Source organism: Echinops telfairi, unplaced genomic scaffold (assembly GCF_000313985.2).
Source record: "Echinops telfairi isolate 266 unplaced genomic scaffold, ASM31398v2 ScPeMD7_2565;HRSCAF=3150, whole genome shotgun sequence".
NCBI lineage: Eukaryota > Metazoa > Chordata > Mammalia > Afrosoricida > Tenrecidae > Echinops > Echinops telfairi.
Genome location: NW_022106463.1, coordinates 8675288 through 8699685, shown reverse-complemented (window position 1 = coordinate 8699685; position 24398 = coordinate 8675288). Strand labels below are relative to the sequence as shown.

Genomic DNA, 24398 nt, shown 5'->3' with positions numbered 1-24398 from the left:
GGACTCCCCTGTGCCAAGATAAAGCTGAGCTCTCTCTTGGTGAAGTAGTTTGTATTCATTTGCTAGATGTTTATTCACTGATTTAAAAGACAAACTTGTAGTTAACACGTGAGGAGCCCAGGCGGCCCATTGGTTCAAAGTACTTTTGATCAGCAGTTCATGCCTCCCAGCCGCTCCCCAGGAGAAAGATAAATCTGGCTGCTTGACAGGTTACTCCAGCCTCTGCTGGTTCCTGCTGGTTCACGCAGCAGTTGCCCAGATGCCCTGTTCAGGACTGCTTAGAGCTCCCCCTGAGCAGTGAGCCCTCCTCTCTGTTGTTGCAGGTACAAGGACTTACTTGGCCATTGTTTCCTCAGAGCGATGGCCTCTGCCCCAGTGTGGGGCTTCCCGTCCACAGCTCATCACTCCCCAAGGGGGCTTCCATGCCAAAGTAAGAACAAAGTGCCCACCTTCCCCCCAGCAGGTTGGCAGTAGACTTTGCAACTCTGATAACACGCGGACGGTCAGCGGTACGACAGTGATGTTCACTCTCAAAGGTGTTTGGAAACTTCCTGCTTAGGATTTGGTCATATTGGCAGGTGACTGTAGACCCCACATGAACAACTGTTATTAATAGTGAGCTTCTTTGAACTGTTTCCGTCGGATTTGACTAAGTCTGTATTGAAGTAAATACTTAAGTATCTGTACTATTTTCATGGAAGAATGGAGAAGGCCGAAGGCATCCGGGGGTTAAGAGCAGTGGCTCGGCCCTGCCTGGCTCGTTTCAGCTGCGTGTTTCCATGTGAGCACCGTCATTTTGTTGTAAAGGAAGGGGTCCTGCCGGCACAGTGGTTAATACATTTGGCTGCTCACCAGCAGGTCGGTGGTTCGAGCCCCTCACTCCCTCCGCAGGAGACCAGGCGTGGCTCTGCTCCTGTGAAGATGACAGCTTCCTTGTGCAGCTCCGTGCTGTCCTACAGGATGGCCTTGATGGCAACCCACTGTCCACCTGCTTGCTCACCCCCCCAACCCCCTCCCTGATGGCAAACCGCAGGAAAGGCACTACACCAGGCTGTTACTTGCTCTGATCGGAAAAGAGAGCATAAAAGGGAGAGAAGAGATAGTCAGGTTTTCAGAATACTTCACCCCAAATTCTAAGCTGTGACTTGCACGTCTCTGTAAATGTCCTGGAAAGGGTAATAAAGCCTCAGCACAGCAGCAGCTCTTGGCGGAACACATGCTTCTAAGGAGGGCTTATGCATGGGTGGTGGATGGCAGGCACTTTCCACTTGTGTAGAGCCTTTCTCAGTCGGCTAAGGAAAATTGTATAATCTTTTGTGAAAGCGAAAACATAATATTCAGTGTGGCTTGGGTATTTTTATTTTATGTCTGCAAAGAATGGATGTTGTTAAATGCAAAAAGGAAGCTGTGCTTTTTTCTGCCTAAAAAGAGGCACCAGCGAGCTCTTTCCGGAAGGAGACTGTGACAGCTCCTGTCCTGAGAGCCACGAGGTCCTGGGCCTGCCTCTGGGCCTCTGTTCTCGCTCATCGGTGCCTCTGCTTACCCTCCTTTCACCCGCTCACTCACGCACCCTTTCATTCACCCACACTCTCTCCCTCAGTCACTCATCAACCACCCAGTCAACAAGTCCACTCACCCCTCCTTCACTCCCTCACTACCACTCGTTCACTCATTAACCAACCTATTCACTGCTTACCACCCGCCTGTTCACTTGACCCCCTCATTCACCCACCCACCCACTCATTGATGCACTCACTCCCCCATGCACACACTGACTTCCTCCTTATGACCCTATAGGAGAGGGTAGAACTCCCCCATAGGATTTCCAGGGCTCTTGTTTGTTATGGAAGGCGGGTCCAGGACAGGCCAAGGTCCTGCTCACGCTGCTGAGGCCCACCCTGAACCTTGGCCTCTTCCACTAATGCTCAGAGCACGAATAACCTATTGCCCTCAGGTCGAAGCGGTTCTCAGTGCCCCTAGAGGACACAGTAGAGCTGCCTCGTCCAGTTCCTGAGACTATACCTATAGAAGCAGACAGCCTCATTTGTCACCCACCAAGGGGCTCTTGGGTTTGAACCATTACCTTCCCATTGGCAGTCTGGTGCTTAATCCTTGAAATGAGTGTAGGGAAAATACCAAGCATGTTTTTAAAACAGACTTACAGGAGGGAAAATGTCTTAATCATGATTTCCTACATAATTCTTAGAAGAGATTTACTTTCTCTTGGGGTTTACCTTGGGACTCTTCGTATTCTTAAATTGGGGAGCTAGTGAAAACATAAGACCCCATTCGTAACACCTGGACGTGATAGTAGACAGTAGTCCCAGGCTGCTGCGCGGGGCTGACCTCCCCGGGCCTTGCAGGCATTTCAGTTAACTGCGAACAGGATGCTGCTTCTATAGTGTGTTCAACTAAACGGCCAGTGCTTCCACTTAACCTGAGGACCTGACGTGCTTAGATGGGCATAGTGGACATCTCTTCTTTTTTTGCATGTGATTGCCTTGCCTGCTCCCCATCCCTGCGCTCCCAAATGACTCCTCAGACACGATGCCAGCTCAGAGCCCGACTTTCCACTCAGATTTCTCACCAGCCAAAAATGGTGCTTCGGAATAGTTCGCTCAGGGGCTTTGAAAAATGGTTTCTTCACTGAAGACAAATGGGTGCATAAGCAAATGTGAAGAAAGCTCAGGGTGCCTGGCTATCAAAAGATATAGCGTCTGGGATCTTAAAGGCTTGAAGGTAAACAAGTGGCCATCTAGCTCAGAAGCAACAAAGCCCATATGGAAGAAGCACACCAGCCTGTGTGATAACGAGGTGTTGAAGGGATGTGGTAGCAGGCATCAAAGAACAAAAAATCATAATTGTGAATGAGGGGGAGTGCAGATGGGAGACCCAAAGCCCATCTGTAGGCACTCGACATCCCCTTATGGAAGGGCCACGGGGAAGAGACGAGCCAGTCAGGGTGCAGTGTACCAACAATGAAACATACAACTTTCCTCTAGTTCCTAAATGCTTCCTCCCCACCCACTATCATGATCCCAATTCTATATTACAAATCTGGCTAGACCAGAGGAGATACACTGGTACAGCTAGGAACTAGAAACACAGGTAATGCGAGATGGATGATCCCTTCAGGACCAGTGGTGAGAGTGGTGATACCAGCAGGGTGGAGGGAGGGTGGGGTAGAGAGGGGTAACTGATTACAAGGATCTATGTATAACCTCCTCCCTGGGTTGGACAGACAACATAAAAGTGGGTGAAGGGAGACGTCAGAAAGTGTAAGATATGACAAAATAATAATTTATAAATTATCGGGTTCACGAGGGAGGGGGAAAATGAGCTGATGCCAGGGGCTTACGTGGTAAGCAAATGTTTTGAGAATGATGAGGGTAACGAACAAGTACAAGTGTGCTTTATACAATTGATATATGTATGGATTGTGATAAGAGTTGGATGAGCCCCCAATAAAATAATTTGAAAACAAAAGAAAAGAAAAATGGTTTCTTTGATTAGAGGTTGAACATTGTGTGTGTTTTGAGTCAGATTTATCTTTTCAACATTTTTGACATAACTGTTCTCCTTTTATCAGAAGCCCTGTTGGTACACTGCGTCAGGCGTTCGGCAGCTAATGCAAGGTCTGAGGTTCACACCCACCGCTGCTCCGTAGGAGAGGAGACTGTGCTCCCTTAGGGCTTCCGAAACCCAAAGGGGCAGGTGTGCCCTGCCCTAGAGGGCCGCTATGGGTTGAAGTTGATGCACTGGCAGTGAGTGTAGTTTGAGTTTGGCTCTCCTTTTCACTACACAAGCCATGTGTTCCCAAAACTACTAGCACGACGCCTGGTCTGCTGTAGTTGAGAAGACTGCTTGTCTAGGGCGGAGGTGGTGTTCATGCTGCCGATTCACGGACCGTGTGTGACTGAACGGAACAGCACGCAGTCCTGGGCCACTGTGTCCGTCCTTCCTGTCAGGGACCTGCCTCTTGCTCCTCCTCGTTCACCAAACATGGCGCTCTTCTCCAGGGGTTGGTGAACCCGTGTTTTCCGTCGGCCACTAGACTTTCATGGACACATCGTCCAGTCAGTGCACCAGGAATTGGTTTGCCCAACGAGAATTTTAAAGTTGTCTATTTTGTGGTAAGACACTAAAGGATTTTTATTCCTGTATAACTTTCTAATAATAGAGTCAGACATTGGTGTTAGATTATTTTCCAGATATCTGAAGATTTGCCAAAGTAATTTAACCGTTAAGGATAGAATATATTAAAGTTTTCTCTGATCTCAACTGGAATTACCTAGACTGGCTAAGTCATTAGTATCCACAGCCACATAAATCTTTGATTAGTCTTTTCAGTTTGGTGATCTTCTCTCTGGGGTGTATAAGAAGCCATCAAGAAATGTCTGTCTATAGAATAAGCACAGCACATAGCCATTTTCAAATTCAGGCCAACACAGAAGTTCAAGATCGCGTGTAGATCTTTGTAAGTATTCTAAGGGCTGTTTTTTTTATTTTGAAAATACAATTACTTATTGAACCAGCAACTTAAAAAAATACTTTTATTGGGGGCTCTTACATCTCTTAACACAATCCATACATTCATCCATTGTATCAGGCACATTTGTACCTATGTTGCCATCATTATTATCAAAGCATTTTCTTTCTCCTTGAACCCTTGATTTCAGCTCATTTCCCCCCTCCCTCCCCCACCCTCCCTCATGAACCCTTGATAAGTTATAGATTATTATTTTCTTTGTTTCTTTTTTAAAAATCGTTTTATTACGGGCTCATACAATTCTTATCACAATCCATGTATACATCAATTGTGTAAAGCACATTTGTACATTCATTGCCCTCGTCATTCTCAAAACACTTCCTCTCCACTTAAGCCCTTGTAGATTATTATCTTCATATCTTACATTGTCCTCTGACACCCTTCACCCACTTTTCTGTTGTTGGTTCCCCTGGGAGGGGGTTATGTGTTGGTCCTTGTGATCGATTTCCCCTTTCTTCCCCCACCTCCCCTTATCCTCCTGGTATCTCTATTCTCATTGTTGGCCCTAAGAGGTTTATCTGTCCTGGATCCCCTGTGTTGCGGGCTCTGGGGATGTCCAATTGTCTGCAGATAGATTTTGGGTCTCCACTCCACTCCCCGCCCCCGCGCACCTCCTCCCCCCCCCCCCCCCCCCCCCCCCCACTCCTCATTCCCCCCTCCCCCCCCAATTCACATTGGTATGATTTTGTTCTGGGTCTAAGATGCCTGATACCTGATCCTATCGACACCTCATGATCACACAGGCTGGTGGGCTTCTTCCACGTGGGCTTGGTTGCTTCTAAGCTAGGTGGCTATTGTTCATCTTCAAGCCTTTAAGACCCCAGACACTATATCTTTTGATAGCTGGGCACCATCAGCTTTCTTCACCATGTTTGCTTATGCACCCATTTTGTCTTAAGCGATCTTGTGTTGGGAAGCTGAGCATCATAGAATGCCGGATTGTTAGAACAAAGTGTTCTTGTGTTGAGGGAGTACTTGAGTCGAAGCCCAATGTCCATCTGCTACCTTAATTCTTAACATGTAGATATGAGTCCGTAAATCTATTTCCCTATTTTGTATATAAATATATTTACATGTGTACATGCCTGTATTTAGATCTCTATATATGTTCTTTGCCTCCTGGTTCTTTCCTCTATTTCCTTTTACATGCCTCTTGTCCTACCATCATGTTCAGCCTTTATTTGGGTTTGTAATTCCTCGTTGTTACATTGCCCTCGATTAAGCCCCACTAGGCATCCCACGCCCTTCTCTCAATTGATTTTAGTTCACTTATTCCCTTGCCCCTGGGTTGGTTGACAACCCCCCCCCCTTCCTTTCTCCCACCTTCCTTCCCTTTCTCCTGTGTCCCCCCAGAACCTTGGGCCCCATTGTTTTTGTCTCCGAATTGTTTAGAGAGACATGCAGAGACATTAATCACAAAAAGCAGGCAAAGCCAAAGGAAGACAAAACCAACAAAAAACAAAAACAAAATAACCACAACAAAAAAGAAAGCCAATGACAAAAAAGGAAAAGCCTATCAATAGTTCCAGGTCTTAAAGCAGCAACTGTTTTGAATCCTTAACAATTAAAAAAGAAATGAGTCAGTCCATTGTGGCCTTCTCCCCCAGGACAAGAGGCTCATCCCTTCCCAGCGCTGTGTTCTCAGTCACCCCGCTGCCCGTGTTGCGGCTGCAGGCCATGGGGACACCAGCTGGTGGTGGGCTCTGGCCTGTGGTTCAACCTCACAGACAAGCTTGGTGCCTTTGCAGTGAGTTTGTGCACTGAGAGGGACTGGGGCCTGTGTTTGGTCCCCGGCCCCCCTCAGCCACGTCTCCACAGCTGGTGCACTCTCACTGACCTGGCAGCTTTCAGCGACGCCAGCCCTTCCATAGCTTGGAGGATCGGGTGGGACAGACCTAAATCCCCAGCCCTCACCAGTGCTCCCCTTCAGCTGTGTAACATCCTCGGTGCCAGCAGACTGGGAAGGTGTCTTTGAAGGTGAGTTCTTGGCAGGCCCCGGCATTCTGTTGTGCATGTTCTGAGTTACCGTGGTGGGAGCCTACTCTATAGTACTTCCTGTTCCGGTGTCTTGAGTGTGGGGAGTGCTTGGCCACCCTGGGCAAGAACGGATGTCTCCTGTGGGGGGTTTCAGGGTGGGGCATCTTGTTGTCACACAGCGGTCATCTTTGCACGTCCTCTGGTTCTTACCTGCCGCTGGCTGATCTCTGGTTTCCCCTTGGGTGACACCAGCCAGTACAGCCCAGGGCCACCTGGATGGGCCTTCATGGTGAAGAGCAGGTGGACAGGAATCTCAGCATGAAAGCGAACAGCAGACAGGTGGTAGGGAGCACTGAAGACTAACAAGAGAAATTAGGAGAAGCCCCAGAGGGCAGATACACAAGGGGGCTCTTCATTAAGGTTATCATTTCCTCCCCTCAGGCTGAAGGAGGGAAACGCTAAGTCCTTGCTGGATTGAGCCTGAGGTTTGGATGGATCTGGGCTCCACCAGGCCTGCGTGATGTGTAGATTGGTCAAGATTACACTTGGATTGGCACTTGGGGTTCAGTGTGGAGTCGTGAGTGAGTGGTTGCGACAGTGGTCTCCAACAGAGCAGTGATCGTGAGGATGTGACAGGACCATGCAGTGAGGTTACTGCAACCCACCCCTGACAGTGACAAGTGAGTGCTGGTCATCTGGTCCCCTAGGGGCAGGACCCCTCCCCATCCTGCTCACTGCGTTCCTTCGCTCCCCAGAATAGCTGACACTGGCTGTGCACTGAGGGCGTTGTGCCCAGACCCCAGCACAGAGCGTGCCTGGGCCCAGCCTTTCCTGAACAAGAGTGAACTGCAGGTTAGGGACAAGGGGCTGATGGGAGAAGAATCCACCCATCGAAGGGATGGGGAGGCAGAATGGAGTCTGGTGTTCTCTTGGCCTGATCTCCAAGGACCGGGGAGTCAGTTCGTCCAGGATTCAGGACTGTGCTCCGTCTGGGGGTGCATTCTGGATGCCAGCGTGTGATCTCACTGTCTCCTGGCGTGGCTTTTCCTTGCCTTTGCAATCCAGGCCACCTGCATTCCTGGGAAGACTCCCAGCTCATCTTCCCTGCTTGTCCCTTGTCTCTGTGTGGTCTCATAGCAACATGGCAACTGACAGGGCAGCCAAATGATCACTCCATAAAGTCAGCCACGGTAACTCCTCCTCACCAGGGCCTGCCCCACTGAAGCTCCTCCCCACCAGGGCCTGACCCACTAACGCACCTGTGCCAGCGACAGCTGGACGTCCACTCCAAGCGTCCTCTTCTCGCTGCAAAGACACGAGGGCTCACTGCTCAGCAATGGGCTTGCTGTAGAAATGACTTCACAGCAGTGAGTGTGCTTCGCTTGTCTGAGCAGTACCTAGGATATTTAAAATCAGAAGAAAGTTAACTATTGTTACAATGTTACTGAGTCTGATAGAGAAGATGCTATTATCATAATAAAGTAGGGGGGAAGTTGGTGGAAATATTACATAAATGAGATAGTAGATATTATTAGGAAATAACCACATCCAAATAGGAGGAGAAAGTTGGTGGAAAAATGGAATTAAAGAGAATGGTGTTTTCCATGAATGTTTTGGAGTCCCATTTTAATCAGAACAGGCACTTGGAGTGAGCACTATAATGACATGGCCAAGCTGATGCAGAGCCGTTGTGTGTCCAGAAGGCTACTATCAGGCTCTGTGGGCAGTGTCTGGGCAGACCTTGGGGCTCTTAAAGCTCTTACAACAATCCATAATCAATTGTATCGAACACATGCTGCCATCATCATTTTCAAAACATTTTATTTCTGCTTGCACCCTGGCTGTTTGTTTCCCAAGTGAGATCCATCGTGATGCACTCTTCCTACTGACTCAGAGTACAGTGGTGAGCATCAGAATACCCCGTCTCACCCCAGAGTGAAGTTCCTGCAGTGACCTGGACAGGTCAGCCCCATTCATGTCCCTGAGCTGTGGGCTGAGATGGCCCGCCTCCCTCTGACTCCCTCCGCCTCCCCAGCCTGTGCGCTGTGCACCGGCCCTGCTGTTCACCAAGTCTGTGTCCCGGGGGCCAGTAGCCGAAAAGAAAGGGGAGAGCCCCTGGCACAAAGTCTTCACAAACACTGGCGCTTCTCTGGGAGACATGACGAGAAGGACACCACAGCCCCACGCTGGCCTGTGGCTAGTGGGTTTCACAATTCGTGGCAGCAGACCAAAGGGTACCTCTGTGCTCAGTGTACGGTAAAACGTGCAAACCCCAGCAGAGCCTGTGAGACCAGGGCCTGGCAGAGAGCCCCTGGACGCTTAGATCTTTGCTCTCGTAAAGAGCGCTTGAAAAGCGCTAAGACTTTGGGGTCCCCATCACAGGTGGAACACCTGGGGCACCTGCTAACCAAGCCTCTTGCAGCTCTTGTGAGTGCACTGCACTTGGAGTTGCATGTACGTACCTTTATCATGCTTTGGAATCATATTGGACTTCACATCACCATGGTAACAGATACAGAGTGCAGCAGGAAATGCATCAGTAACACTTAAAGAGTTCCCAGCAAAGTTCTTGATGTTCTTTTGAAGTGTTTCTGGCTGTTAGCATATACAAAGTCTCAGGTTGTTCACCATCCTCGTGGTTAAATGCAAACTCATTGCTGTTGAGATAATTCCAATCCATAGTGGTCCTGTAGGAAAGGGTCTTGGTTTCATGGAAGACCCCACTTACTTAGCCTAATACAAGCTTCGTGCTTCTCCCCCTCCTGGATTGGTGTCTTACAGTGTGCCAGTAGCCATCCAAGGCTTCGCCGTTGGCTTCTAGTTACGGGGGTCCACAGAGCGAGGCGAACAGTCAGGGTTATGAAAGGCGTGGCTAATGCCTCAGTAACAGCTGCCTCTCTGCCGGGAGAACCAGAGGAACAGTGCCTGGCGGCCAGTTCTGAACGTTTCCGTTCTAAAATCTTGATCCAAAGGTAGCGGAGGGGATGCGGGACCGTATTTGACTCCAGAATAACTGGAGCTGTAAAGATTGGACAAACTCCACAAAGTGTTGCCCTGAGATGGTCTTCAAACCTCAAGCCAAAAGCATCCCTTGAAGTCTTGCATGGAGCAGTAGGTTAGTGGGATTGCCTGGAGCACAGTGAAGGGGCCCAGTGTCGCGGGTGCCTGTTGTACTGCTCCCCGTAGGCCGGCAGTGTGACACCTGTGCCATAGGGCTGCCACTAGTCGGCATCCACTCAGTGGTAGTGTGTGGGGTCAAAGCGACATGCGCAACATGCCGTGAGAGGACTTTGAGAAGGAAGTGGTTTTTTGTTACTGGAGGACCAGCCCAGGAGCGGAGGCAAGGGCATCGTGTCATTCGATTGTTGTCTTTACTGAATGCTCCATATCGAGATGACTGAGTCTGGTGTGTGCTTTGTTGTGTGTACTCTCAACAACAGAATGGGATTCTATTTTAGAGCATTCTCATAGAGAACCTAAATCCATGTAGACAACCCGTTTTCGTGGAGACCGTGATAGGTTACCTCAACTTGGTGTTGAGTGCTCCAACAGGACCTCTCCTCGTTTTCTGACACCCCCCACCCCACCCCTGCTTCTCGACGTGTGCATGTCCCACTCTCAGAAGAGGCGTGGGAAGGGGGGTGGATGCCCTGGGGCCAATGGAGAGACCCTTTGTTTGTTACTGTTGCTAGCTGCCTTCCAGGTGGTTCTGACCCATCGTGACCCTTAGCACCACTGGACAAAACACTGCCCTGCATCATCCACTAGTGTCATTGAAGCAGCACTTTTTTTCCCTTTAAAAAAAAAAAAAATTAAATCATTTTATTGGGGGCTTGTACAACTCATCACAATCCACACATACATCTGTTGTGTGTGGATGTACTTTTGTACATTTGTTTCCTTCATCCTTCTCAAAACATTTGCTTTCTACTTGAGCCCTGGGTATCAGTTTCTCATTTTCCCCCTCCCTCCCCGCTCTACCCTCCCCCATGAACCCTTGATAATTTATAAATTATTTATTTTGTCATATCTTACACCGTCCAGCGTCTCCCTTCACCCACTTCTCCACTGTCCGTGGAAGAGGTTATACGTAGATCCTTGTAATCCTTCCCTCCACCCTCCCAGTATCGCCACTCTCACCACTGGTCCTGAGGGGTTCATCTGTCCTGGATTCCCTGTGTTTCCAGTTCCCACCTGTACCAGTGTACATCCTCCGGTCCAGCCGGATTCATAAGGTAGAATTGGGATCATGATAGTGGGTGGGGAGGAAGCATTCAAGAACTAGAGGAAAATTGTATGTTTCATCATTGCTACACTGCACTCTGACTAGCTTATCTCCTCCCCACGGCCCTTCGGCAAGGGGATGTCCACGCCTACAGATGGGCCCTGGGTCCCCACTCCACATTCCCCCTCACTTCACAGTGATATGATTTTTTTGGTCTTTGATACCTGATACCTGATCCCTTCGGTGCTTTGTGATCGCACAGACTGGTGTGCTTCTTCTATGTGGGCTTTGTTGTTTCTCAATTAGATGGCCGCTTGTTTATCTTCAAGCCTATAGGACCCGGGACTCTGTATCTTTTGGTAGCCAGGCACCATCAGCTTTCTCCACCACATTGTAAAGCAACACTTTAAAACCATTCCCTCTCCCTGACTGTACCATCTGCCTTCCAGCTGAGTCCCACTGGTGGTGCCCCTGGAGGGGGCCAAGCCTCCCCATGGGGCTTCCAGGGCTCGGAAGGAAGCGAACTGGTCGCTCCTTCCTCTTGCTGGCGCATCCCGACTGCCAACTGTCGGTCCCTGGGGGCTAGCAGCCCAGTGGTTGGACCCTCTGCTGACGGATCCTGAGTTTGCCCAAAGTAAACTTAAATTCACTTCATCCTCCCTTGTCTTAGGGGCTCCTCGACGTCAGTTCAGCAGATACCACCGACGCCAGCAGCCTTATCTTTCCCCTGGGACTAGCAGCCCTGTGCCTAACCCACAGCGCCATAGGACTCCTGGTAGACCCCCAGAACAGCTTCAGACGTTAGACAGTTTTAAAGTTTTTGCAATACCAACTTAGTAAAATCTCACCTGACATTTTAACTCCCTTTTTATGTGAGGACAACGACAATGAAAACAAACGTCAGAGCTGTTCGTGTTGTGGGGGTTGGAGAGGGGACTTTACTGCTCGGTTTGCTGGCTTGCTTGCAGAAGCAGCCACAAGTTGTTCTGTGGTTTCTGTCTATAAAGTTGCCGCCCTGGTCTCTTTTGGTTTTCCTTCCAAAAATGACATATGGTGGCTGCTTCCTGTGACCTCCTCTCTGAAGAGAAGGCCCTTGTTTCCTTGACGTCACAGTTGGCGGCATTATCGGGACTCACCGTGCAGCGCTGCCCGCTGCTCCTGCCCGCATGGGGGGCGGCCAGGCCCAGGCCCACAGGGGCCTGGACTGCTGCGTTGCATATTCATGAGTAAAGTGCTTAGCCTATTTATGAATGGAGGGCTTTGGTGGTTTCCAGTCCCTGTTTTATTTTGGAAACATAAAGTCTGTGTGTGTGTGTGTGTGTGTGTGTGTGTGTGTGTGTGTGTGTAAAGTAGGCTTATACTATATGGGCATGTTGTCTATTTAAGAGAAATCACTGTTGTGTACTGAAAAAAACACATGATTTTGTTTCCACAGAAACCTGCTAATATTTTAGTTATGGGTGAAGGTCCCGAGCGAGGAAGAGTAAAAATTGGTATGTTATATCTTTGATAAGTAATGGCATAGCCCTGGTCTAAAACATCTGCAAGCAGCTGTCTTCCTTCCACCTATTGCAGTCCTTGCCTGTACACGTGCATACAGGTCTGCTCGAGGAAAGCCATTTCTAAGGGTTTGCATGAAATGGAGAATAGCCCCGAGTGGCCTGACGACAAGAGACGTCCCAAGTTTCTCAGGAACCTCTACCTCCGTGAGAGCCAGCGTGGCGGCCGTGCTTTCTGCCTCCCCGCTAATCAGTCTCCCAGGCGCACAGTGTCCCGATTTGCATGCCACCCACCTTGGGCCTGCACAGGGAGCTGCACTGGCCTGTCCAGATCCCAAGCCCTCACTCCTGGGGTGGCCTTCACTCAGGAGAGCCCCCCAGGAACAGGCCTTGTGTGCGGGCCGCTCTCAAAGCAGAGCTCTCCCTCCCCCTGGTCTCAGAGTCTGGGCCGTTTCTAACCTGCCCTCCATCATTCCCATGGCGGCTGTCTCTCCTGCATCTAGTTGGTTTGGTGTGTGGGCTGAAGACACGGGTGACTAAATTGCCACACACGTGAAGAGGCAGCAGAGCTGGGGGTGGGGTGGGGGGTGGTGACAGTTTGACTGTGGTTTCTGGGAGCCAGACTGAATTTGAACACGAGGTGCCCGCTGCTGTGCATGTACAGCGCACCAGCCCTTCCTGAGCGTCCCTTTTTAAGCCCCCAAATCCCACTTCTAGTTAGATGCTGGAATTTTTATTTTATCATATAAACCCTACTCATTTTTGAGCTGTGGGAGCCTTCGAGACACTGCCAAGGTCTCCCTGCAGTGGTCCCTGTGGTGCCACCAAGTTCAAGTAGAAGCTCAAAGTAGGCAAAATCGAAGATGGCATGTCATGCAGCAGTGACCACACTGGGACGTTTTCTACAAGAAAATGCTCCCATTTAGAAGCTTCTGTGCAAGATGCCGATGGCGGCAGGCTGAGGAGACACTAGCCGGAATGCTTCTCTCCAAACCAGTGTTCTGGACTCTGACTCACCGTTTTAACTCTTCACCCAATATCTGTGGTTTTGTGGGCTGGTTTCTGGTTTGTTTGATACCTCCATAGTTGAGGTTGACTATGTTACAATGTAAATTTATCCAGAGACCGGTGAGTCTGGAAACGTTTGGTTAGTAGTGGTTCCTTGGTCAGCGTTTTTTGGCAGAGGCTGAGTAAGCGTCCTAACCCTGGGCTGGTGCTCTTGGGACGGGGAGTGATTGACAGTCTTCCCTGTCACACCCCCGCTTGGTGGGAGCCTGGCGTCCACCCAGCTCCAGCTCCAGCCCCCAGCGGAAGTTTGTGACCTTGCTCCAATTCCGCAGCTACTTCTGACCCTGTCTGCCCATGCAAAAACAGTAGATGGCCTCCAAAGTCTCCTGGTTCAGAAGACAAATTCTCTAAAATCAGATTTCTGAAATTCACCTCAACTAAGTGGGGAGGTGGTGGTCTGGCTCTGTAGGCTCCAGGATGCAAAGAAATGAAAGTCACAGATAAACTGCCCCAGGTCTCAGGGCAGTGGCCAGTCCAAAGGTCAGGCATGTGGCTTCCCCACCCTGTTCACCTGCAGGTGGCGGGCCTGGGGAGGGAAGCAGGGCTGCTCAGGGACCACCTGGTCGGAAGAGCAGCACACAGGCTGGTTGTCCAGTGGGGCCTTTGGTGAGCGAGGCCCTCTGTTTAACTTAGAGGTCAGCACCGCCCTACATGGTACAGAGGGGTTACAGAGGGGGCGTAGACGGCCGGGTGACGTGTGAAAACTCAGTTACTTAACGTGCCTCCTTTCATTTCGCAGCCGATATGGGCTTTGCCCGCCTATTTAATTCACCTCTGAAGCCTTTAGCAGATTTGGACCCCGTGGTCGTCACATTCTGGTACAGAGCCCCCGAGCTCCTGCTGGGAGCACGGCATTACACCAAAGCTATTGGTGAGTACAGCGACAGCTCCCCCAGCGGTTGCCGAAAGGATGTGCCGCAATGCTGTGTGTGTTGATAGGTCTTCAAATTGAGTCGTACAGGAAATTTAGAAAGTTCGTGAAAAAAACTAACCCCATGTCGCAGCTTGAGAATACCATCCTGATCGTTCAAACACTCAACAAACTAGACTGCTGCTGTGTCCATTCGGACGCATAGTGACAGGATGGACAGAGAAGAACTGGCCTCACCCGGTTTCTGAGGCTCGAAATCGTCATGGAAGCAGACAGCCTCATCTTTTCCCACAGATCGCTGGTGTGTTCACACCCAGCCAACACTTCATCCACGGTGCCACCAGGGCACCTTCCAGGTCCGTGTGTTGCAGTCAGTTCTGACTCAGTGACCCTGTGGGAGAGAGGGGAGCTGCCCTGTGGGTCTCCACGACTTTAGATTCTTTCCAGGAGCTGACAGCTGACTGCCTCACCTCCTTCCAGAGGAGGGACTGGGGGGGGAGCTGTTGACAGTGGCCGCTCATTGAGTAGCCACTACTCCAGCAGGGCTTCCCCATTCCCACCTCCCTCTTTCTACAGAGAAAATAGATGACGTCAACAAGACCATTTTTAATGAGTATTTTTCTCTTAAAATGAAGTTTTAAATTTAACTTTACAGCAAAAAGAAATAAAATTGGTAGCATTTGAAATTATTCAACTTTCAACAAAATGTTTCTACTCCTAAAGATAAGGAAAAATACCAAAAACCAGGAGTTTAGGAACTCTTCATTGACTTTGAAAGTTTTGATATCTCCTTATTGTCAAGAATTAAGAAAGCGTGCTGTCAATAGACGGGCTTTAAAGCGATCGTGGGAAGCTTCCATGATCTTTGGGCTCCTTTTTCCTCGAGCTGTTTGAAGCCCCTGTGCACAGCCTCTCAGGTGCTAGGTCAGCGTTGTCATTAACTGGAGCGTCCGGCCTGGGTTTCTGTGCGCAGGCAGGCACACGTGGTGCACTCGCCCGCCGGCGTGTGCTGCACGCCGTCCAGGGCATGGCTGCTGCAGGCTGACGTCTTCATGCTGCCCATCATCTTTTGGGAAAGGCTCTCGCCACCCTTCCATCTCCTTCCTTTCACTATGTCTGTGTGCGGAGCTCTCATCTCTCCTCGGTTACTCCGCATGGCGACTTCCAGTCTCTCTGCTTGGCCAGCCCCAAGCCCCCCTCGCTGCTCTCCGCTCCTCTCTCCATTCCTGTGTGTCGTATCTGCTGCTGTTGGGCCTCATGAGCCCATCGCTTAGTTTGCCAGAACATATTGGGACATAGGAAAGGAAAGCTACCCTTGAAGCCCACTCTCCCATCTCCATGTTTCTGAAATTTGTTTGAACTGAACTGAAATTCAGTTGCCTAGTTTGGAATGTCCAGGCACAAAACAGTTTTCGGGCAGCTGTTCCATGATATTCCGTTGTCTGCTAGCATTGGTGTGGCTGAAGAGGCAGATGTTTCGTGTATGTGTGTGTGAGAGAGAGAGGAGAGAGAATATTGGGGTAAGATTTACAGAGCAGGCCAGTTCACTAGTCAAGAATCTGCACACCTTTTGTCTCATCGCCTTCTCTTCAGTCCCCTCTTCCTCCTCCTGTCCTAACCCAACCTTGCCCTTGAGCAGGTGTACCTGCGTGGTCTCCGTGGTTGACAGTTTCCAGGTGTGCAGACTCCCTGGTCTGTTGTTCCCCTCATAGACCTGTCTGTGTTGGACCCATGGGGTGAGTTCAGTTCCAGGCCTGAAGGTGACCAAGGGCTTCCCCCAGTCTCTGACCTGTGGGCCCATTTTCTTCCTCTCTCTCCAATCTTACTCTCGTTTCCTGGCAGGCTCACTCACTGCCGTTGGTCCCTCTCCTGAGACGGACAAGATGCTTCATCGCTCGGAGTCAGGCTGCCAGGCTGGCCACGCTGTTCTCTCTGTGCGTGGCGTATTTGGTGTGAGGCTGACATTGCGTCTGTGGAAACATCCAGTGCTGGCCTCCCAGGCCAGATCCTTCTGGACCACTCTTTCTGTTGTGGTCTGGTTTAGTCTCAAGAACACGGTGCTCCCACGACAACCCATGCATGGAAGCTCTGCTGTGTCCCGCAGGCTCCCCAGGAGTTGGGGCTGGCCCGCCGGCAGTGGGTGCCTAACCAGTTAGCTGGGTCTTCTTTATAGTCAGCCTTCTTGTTTGTCTGGCCGGCTCTCACTTTTCCCCAGACTGGGGGTACAGGAACTGTTGGGCTCTTGATGTTTGGGAGGGAGGTTACTGTGGGCAGCCTACTCGGGGCTCTGCACACAGACCACTCCTGGGCCCTAAGTGCCAGAATGCCCAGCTGGGTGCAGCTGTGTAGTTCTCAGGGGACGAAGTCTCTGAGGAAGAGCCCTCCCTGAATTTGCCCTTGGATATACCTGGCCATGCCGGGAAATGGCCGGCGGGGAGGAGCAGCAGATGTTTCTTCCCAGCGAGCTACAAGACTAAGGTGACCATACGTCCTGCTTTTGGCGGGACAGTCCCGATTTTTGGAAAGAATGCACAACAAGCTAGGGCATACGGTTTTCGGCTGCCATGTGGCTATTTCACCAGGATATGAGTTTTATCAGTGGTGTCCGCTTTACCAGTGTTAAAATCTGGTCACCTTACACAAGACACATCTGCCTCCCGCTGTGGGCCGGGCCCTCTCAGGCACCTTGGCCTGCCTTCCATCTTCCGGAAATTCTTACACCCTGCCTTCCACCCACGGCCCGAGTCCAAGTACATCCTCTCCCAGAACTCCTCTCCCTAAAGCTGCACCTTGGCAGCTGCTCACCACAAGGGCAGCTGTTTGAAACCCCTAGCTGCTCCAAGGGAGAAAGACGAGGCTGTCTGCTCCTGTGAAGAGTTACAGTCTCAGAACCCCACAGGGCAGTTCTACCGTGAGTCGGCATCAGCTGGATGACGGGGAAGTGGGTATCTGGAAGCGGCATTTTCTGCCCTGAGACTCCCCAGACTCCCCAGGTGAGCGAGCACCTCCTCTAGCTGCTGCTGCCCAGGCACCTGAGCCTGAAAGGTGGCTGAGAGGGATTCCAGCCGCCTACGGCGCAGGGGCACGTGCACCAACTTCCCTAGCTCCTCTCTTCCCAGGACGCCTGTGTTTCACGTGACCATTGTGATGGGTAGGACCTGTTGTTCACCAGAACCTTCTCCAGCTCCCCAGCCCACTACCATCAATCAACTCCTCCTAACCCAGAGTGGCCCACAGGGCAGGAGAGAAAGTCAGTCACCGAAAACCTGCGGGGCAGGTTCCAGCCTGCCGCTTGTCATGCCAGCGCTTGACCCACTGCCCCCACGGGCTCCAGGGCCAGAGATTTGTTGTCTGGCTGCCTTTAGTGGGGCTGGTGGCCTGTCTGGCCAGGGGTTGCCCTCCAGGATCTGAGCACCCACGTGCTTAACAGCTGGCATCCAGTGGACTAGGAAAGGAGCAATGGCCCAGGCGCCCCTTTTCTCAGTCTAGGAAGTCACCATTGGTGCCCTTTCTGTTCACACACCTATGTGCCCCCCTACCCCCAGGACCAAGCCCACTGCCAACCAGGTCGTACTGATCCTTAGCGACTCTGTAGGACCGAGCAGAACAGCCCAAGGTTTCTGCACCACTGACCCATGGCTAGTAGCTCAATGCTTGACCCACTGCTACACCAGACTTCCTGTGGGCCCATAGCACCAGCTGTCCTCTACTTCTCCAGTTAGTTCAGTGGTTGCGTGGCATGGAGACATGGGTGGTGGATGAGATTTATGCCGTGTTGTAAATTCAGTCTTTCCAGCACAAGTTAGGCAAGTAGGTGAGCAGGGAGGGAGAGACACTTCCAGAAGACATCGATTCTGATGAAGAGTGATGGGGCGACTTAAACAGAATTGGAAAGTTTGACTGTTCAAGCCAACTCAAAGTTCATGATAAATGCGTGGATCAAGATTATGAAGAAAGGAAGGATGGATGGAAGTGAGTCTCAGTAGGAGAAATAAAGAGGGTACTGGGGTGAGAGGTGGCAAGGCTTAATAACATAAACCCGTTTGTGTTCGGCTGGATTGACTAGCGAAACACATCCAGAGACACTCATGTGTAAGAGGAAAACACCCCAGATCAGTCCACGTCAAATCTATAAGTCCGATTCTAGACCACAATTCCCTCTTCAGACCCACGCAGCCTCTCGCACTGATGCAGAATGCAGGAAGATCACAGTCTGGTGGGTGCCAAGTCTTGTGGATCCAGTGGCAGTGGAAGCATCGCAGGACCCTTGTGGGTCTCAGTGAGGCTCACCAGCAGGAAGGTGGAGGGAGAGCGAGAGAGCGATCCACCTCCTGGGAGCCGTTCATCTCAGTGGCACCTCTAAATGAGGCCATCAGGCTAAACTCCACCCACACCCTACAGGTGCCACGCTGGCACAAGCAACCTCGTTCTCACACCATTCTTTCCCACTTTCTTGACTAGAAGTTAATCTTGAAAGCAGCACACCTTTAAGAACTCCTCAAGGGTCTCCTTGAATCTTTCATATACGAGGGACTGCCAGAAGCTTGTGGGACGTTTCATGGTCTTTCCAACCCCTTTCCCAGGTGCTGGGCTTTCTTGCTGTGGGGTTGGCCGAGGGGGTGCAAGGAGCTTGCAGAGCTAGCCAGAGCGAGTTGTGACAGAGTCTTAAGCCTGCACAACGGCCTGTCAGCCGTGAGCTGCTTAGTTTCGTTCCGATGATCAGAGGGTCGGTTTCTCCCGCAGGTAGCTGCACGGAAAGCCTAGTGAAGCCACACTTATTTCTTGAGCAGACTCTTCCGTCTGGGTGTTGGTGAGATTTGGGCCAGTGGAGACATACATCGTGCTTTTTGAAAAAAATGTTTGCTGCCAGTAACCAGAGGGTCATCTGTAGCCAGACTGATGACTCCCACGTTGCCTTATGTAATCCTGCATTGTGTGAGACCCATGTGCTCCACTTTCAGAGTTGAGGAATTCCCAGCAGTTTAGTGATTCGGTTTTCCCTCATTTTCTTTGTGATGTGTCCCCCTTTAGCCACGCATCCTTTCCATGAGTCTTGGTTAAATCTGCCAGGAACCACTTATTAATTAAACCCACCTTCCTGCCCTTTGTCTGGGGCCCGTAACTTTGTCGAGTCAGGGGCAGAAATGGTGGGCTTCCTGCTACACTGACAGTTGGTCTTTCCTCTGCTGACAGTGCGGATGGGGCAGAACTTTTCACAGGGCCGAGAGGACGTCTGTATCCCCAGGTGAATGGAATGTAAAGAATCCCTCTGAATTGGTAGCCATCTGCACCTTGTGGAAAAACAGTATAACTCCACCACACTTTTTATTGCTCACTTAAACTGACACACCTGATAGGGAGGGCCAGTGTTGCTCTTGAGACACGTGCCGTCAGGCCAGACTGTCCTACGCAGTGCCAACGTGGACGGACCTGGACTCAGCGGTCCCACTGAGCAGAGAACAGCACCCCCACGTGTACACTGATTGGTTATGGCAGGCACGGCACGTGGCCAAGGTGGCTTGAATTAGCATGTTTCTTTGCTCCTGTTCTGGTTGGGGTCCCAGGGTTCAGAGCCATGTGGTCACGTGGGCATTGGAAACCCCAGCTCATCAGTTTGACGTGGACGCAGAAGGGAGCAAGCCCCGGGCGGGGGGAGGAGGTTCGGGGAGAAGAAGGAATGAAGGGAGGGCCCTGGGGGTGGGAGGTGGCATGTATTTCTGAATGACGGCTCCCATGGTAACTGGTGTCATGACTGTATGGTGGTGGTGAGCCCTAGTATGAAAACAGAAGAGGAAGAAAGTAAGGGAAAAACACTCCCCGCCAAAATTATTTGAAAAATGCACTTTCTTTTGGAAAGAACCACTTTATTTTCCTCCTTTCTTTTTCCTTTTTCCCTCCCCCCTTTTTTCTTTTCTTTTTTTTTCTTTATTTCTTTTATTTTTTTATTTTGAAGATATTTGGGCTATAGGGTGTATATTTGCAGAACTGCTAACGTCAGAGCCAATATTTCACTGTCGGCAAGAGGACATCAAAACTAGTAACCCCTATCACCATGACCAGCTGGACAGGATATTCAATGTAATGGGATTCCCTGCAGGTACTCACTCCCTTTGCTCGTTTCTGTTTTGTTTCTAAGTCGCTGTTGTTGGAACTTGGCGGCCAGCTCTTCCTGCTGACGGCTGGGCAGAGGGTCACGGGAAGCACCCAGTCTGTGGGGTTCGTGCGTTAGCAGCAAGACACCCGGGGGTCCCGATTTTTTTTTTTGCCTTATTTTGTGGTTTTTTTTTCTTTTTCCCTTTGGTTGCTTACCGTCTGAAATGATAAAATATTTGCCGTGTATATGTTTAGAAATTGCTTTTCCTCTTCTTGTTTCTCTATTTTTCATCAATATTATTTGTGGGGCTCTGCCTGCAGAAAGACTAGCTCAGGCTCAGGAGTAGGCACCTCCGCGAGCCACAGCCCCCGCTTTCTGCTCAGGCCAGAGGGCATCACATCTTGACCAGCCCTGCCCCTGAGGACAGTAGCTGTTCAGTGCAGCAGGCCGATGGAGCTGCAGTGGCTGCCCCTTCATCAGGGCCCCGCACGATATCCCAGACCTAGCTGCCCTCACACAGTCAAACCGGGCCGGGGGCAGGATGATGAGGGCTTCGCCCATCTCAGCCGTGCTGGCCAATCAGGTGCCTGCTGCTGTGAACAGCCTCTCCGCTGGGTGTTCTTTCAGGGGAAATCCCCACAGAGTCTCATTCCACACCCCTGTCAGGGTGAGGAGGGCGAGCCAACACAGGCTTGTGCTCTCTAGGGATGGGGATCAATCACGCAGCCCCTGAAGATGCTTCGAGCCCCAGGCTAGGTGGACGGGACTGACGGAGCTGACCCTGCCCTGTCTGAGGAGTCTGTTCCCCTGCTGAGTGCCTGTGCTTCTAAAGCCCTAAGACAGGAGCGAGGCCAGGTGGGAGGGAGCGGGGGTGGGAGTGCACGGTAGGAGACCATGCTTCAGTCGGGTGTCAGTGGTTGGGTGGCCCCGTGTGTGAGGACTCTTGACCACCAAGCACAGGCGTCAGAGCCGAGGCTAATGACTGGGGATCACCAAAGGAAGGGGCCAGGGACTACAGGCACCTGCGGGTCCAGCAGTCACCGGGCATGCAGTGGTTGCCAAGGCCGAGGTCAGCGTTTCCCGAGGAAGCCTGTCCTGGACGAGGACAGGGTCAGCTCTTGGAGCTGGCGAGGGAGCCCGGAAAGCCTCGGGGAGGGTTGTGTGTGAGCACCTAGTGAGTGTGTTGACCAGGGAGTTCCGTGGGAAGCATACTTCTGCAAGCTGCTTACCAGCTCCGAGGGGCCGCCTGCCAGAGCACCACAGGCCGAGTGGCTCCCATGAGAAAGCCCAGCCTCTAGGGCAGCGGTTCTCTACCTTCCTCGTGCCACGACCCTTTCAGACAGTTCCTCATGTGGCGGTGACCCCCCAAACCGAAACATTACTTTCATTGCTACTTCACAACTGTCATTTTGCTAATGTTATGAATCGGGCGACCCCTGTGAAAGGGTCGTTCGACCCCCCAAAGGGGTGGTGACCCCCAGGTTGAGCACCGCTGCTCTAGGAGGTGCTGATGAGCCGTCCGCAGGCCAGTCAAACTCTCCTCGGGGCAGCGACGACCCCGACAGAGAAAAGGCCTTGCTGATAAGGGCCCTCAGGCCACTCAGCTTCCTTGCGGCCTCCGTACTCCCCTCCCCGGGAGCTGGGGCGGTCTTGACCGTGTTCTTAAAGCAAACCAAGGCGGCCCCTGACATGGGACTGTCCTGGTTATGGATGACCCACACTGCTCTGCTTCAGACCATGTGACCACTTACTCTGACTACTATGTCACCAGCTGTGCGAAGAAGGGACAGGAGCAGATGGCTTGCTGAGCATCCAAGACATTCTATGGGAAAGGCTGGCTTTGGAAATACTTCCAGCATTTATTTGTAACCTTTCCCCTCTAGCTCCAGAAAGCGAGGCATCTTAGAAATAGAAGGTGTCCACAGTAGACCGCTGACTGTAAAAAGGCCGAGAGCAACACTGCAAAGCCCTCCAGGGTTTCTGGTGGGTGTGGGGTGCAGGGTTGGAGATGTAGGGCAGCTGAGCATTTATTAAGGGCGGGGGTCCACAGGGATTTTTAAGACTAGAACGTGCAATGGAGAGGGAGGTGACCACTGTGAGCAGAATGAGAGCAAGAACCCAGACAACATCAACACTTATCGCTGTATTTCACAGATAAAGATTGGGAAGATATAAAAAAGATGCCCGAACATTCAACATTAATGAAAGATTTCAGAAGAAATACGTAAGTTTGGAAGAAAGTGGATCGTTATCATGTCCGTTTGGCTTTCCTGAGGTCCGAGCAGAATGCTGCAGACCAGCCTTCTCCAGCCAGTCAGCTGGCCTGTCTGCTTAGCATCGCCTGTGGCCAGCCCCGTGCCCTCGCACTGCCTGCTAGAAGGCCAGCCGGCCTCCGTGTCCCGTAAGCAGTGAGAGAGAGGACAAGGTGCTCATTGTGGTCACCTCCGTGGTGCAGTAATCGTTAGCAAGTTAGTTGGGCAGAACAGAGGTTTGGCTTCTTTACGAAGGGCGCATGGGCCCGGGGAAGGGGCAACGGGAGCAAATGGCCTTAGAACTCTGACTGCTGGTAAGGCCGGGGTAAGCTTTGGCCCTTCTCTGTGAAGCAAGGCCATTGTTGTAAACTGACTCCATGCTGATACACCATGGAAACAACCTTACTGTGCAGTAGATGCTTTTCCTGAAAGTCTCCTGCGTGTAATCAGTTTCCGCCTTCAAGCTGAGGGCTTAGGGGTCACTTGGTGAAAGACGAAAGAATGTTGCTGGCCGTTCTCAGTGCACATTTATGTCAATTGTGACCACAACAATTCTGCTTGGGAGGGCTTCAGCCAGTGTAACGTTAACCTGGAACCTAATGGCGACGTCTCATGGGGTTTCTCTTTCAGGTACACCAACTGCAGCCTTATCAAGTACATGGAGAAACACAAAGTGAAGCCAGACAGCAAAGCATTCCACTTGGTGAGCGTTCCACCACAGCACTCCAGAGAGTGCCTCTGCGCCCGAGTCCACCAGCACCGGGACTCTGGGGGCCAGAGTAGCGGCTGCTCCGTGCCCTCAGAGCCACGTCCTGGGCAGCGTGGCGACCCGGGTGGGGCTACTCACCAGCTCTAGCTGCCTTCCTCCGTCACGTGTGGAGAGCGCTTCGTAAATGACCCGGTTCCCGTCAGTTATTTGCAAAACAACACACAGACTTGGGCTTGCCGCCGTCGGTCCATGCAGATACTCACAGCCACCCTGCAGGACTGGGAACAACTGCCCGCTCCTGTGGGTTTCCCACACTAACTCTTCATGCGAGTAGAAGGCCCAGCTTTTGCCCTTTAAGCAGGGTCTGGGACTGATTTGAACTGGGTCTGCCATGGCCAATGACGGAAAAAGAGTTGACCCAAGTGTTTACCCTTTTGGGCCTTTGGTCTTGGTCCTCGGAGCGGGGAAAGTTAAAGTGGGGGGGGGCCTTGGCCAGAGAGGTGGGTCTGGACTGTTGCTGGCACCAAGGACGGCCACTCACCCTCAGAGGTAGCCTATGCTGTCTCTGCTCAGAACCTTCGGTCTGTTTCTGTAAACCTGCCCTCAGTGAAACCACCAAGCACACGCAACAGTCCGTTCACCTGCCGTACCTGCGGCTTTTCCTCCCAGGGAGGGAAGCTCAACGGAGCCGCCGCCCATGTCCCCGCTGTCGTCCAGGTGCTGTGAGACGCAGGAGCGGGTTCTCTTCCTAACCTGGGGACAGACCACACATCAGAAGAAAATACTTCAGTGGACCCTGTCTTAATCAAAAGCCACTGCGTTTTCTCATGGGCACGACAACTTTAACCAGAGCAGTACTTCCCACACACATGTTGCGACCCCAAAATACAGCCCACGTGGCCATGAGGTTTAACCCAAATAGCCACACAGCTTGGGAGCCAGCCCACGGCTGTTACCACGCCGCAGTCGAGTGTGCACAGGGAATACATGCCAGGCTTCCCCCGTCCCAGCTGGGTGAGGCAGTGTGGGCGGGGCTCAGGAAGGAGCACTGATTCCCAGTGAGACAGCCGCGGGCCGGGAGAAGGCGAGCAGTAAAACGGCCCAAGTGGGGGTGACCGTGTTGCACAGACCTGGATCCTTGTTTGGGGGAAAGA

General features: G+C 51.5%; 1 protein-coding gene across 2 annotated transcripts in view; it reads left to right on the top strand.

Annotated features, from left to right (window-relative positions):
• CDK8 (cyclin dependent kinase 8) overlaps positions 1-24398 on the top strand; it is a 42712-nt gene that overhangs the window by 13219 nt on the left and 5095 nt on the right. For both annotated transcript variants that reach the window (XM_004715403.2, XM_004715402.2), the window contains exons 5-9: positions 12187-12244; positions 14058-14189; positions 20143-20286; positions 22438-22507; positions 23166-23238. In XM_004715403.2, the coding sequence (XP_004715460.1) occupies positions 12187-12244; positions 14058-14189; positions 20143-20286; positions 22438-22507; positions 23166-23238 (477 nt within the window). The remainder of the gene's footprint in view (positions 1-12186; positions 12245-14057; positions 14190-20142; positions 20287-22437; positions 22508-23165; positions 23239-24398) is intronic.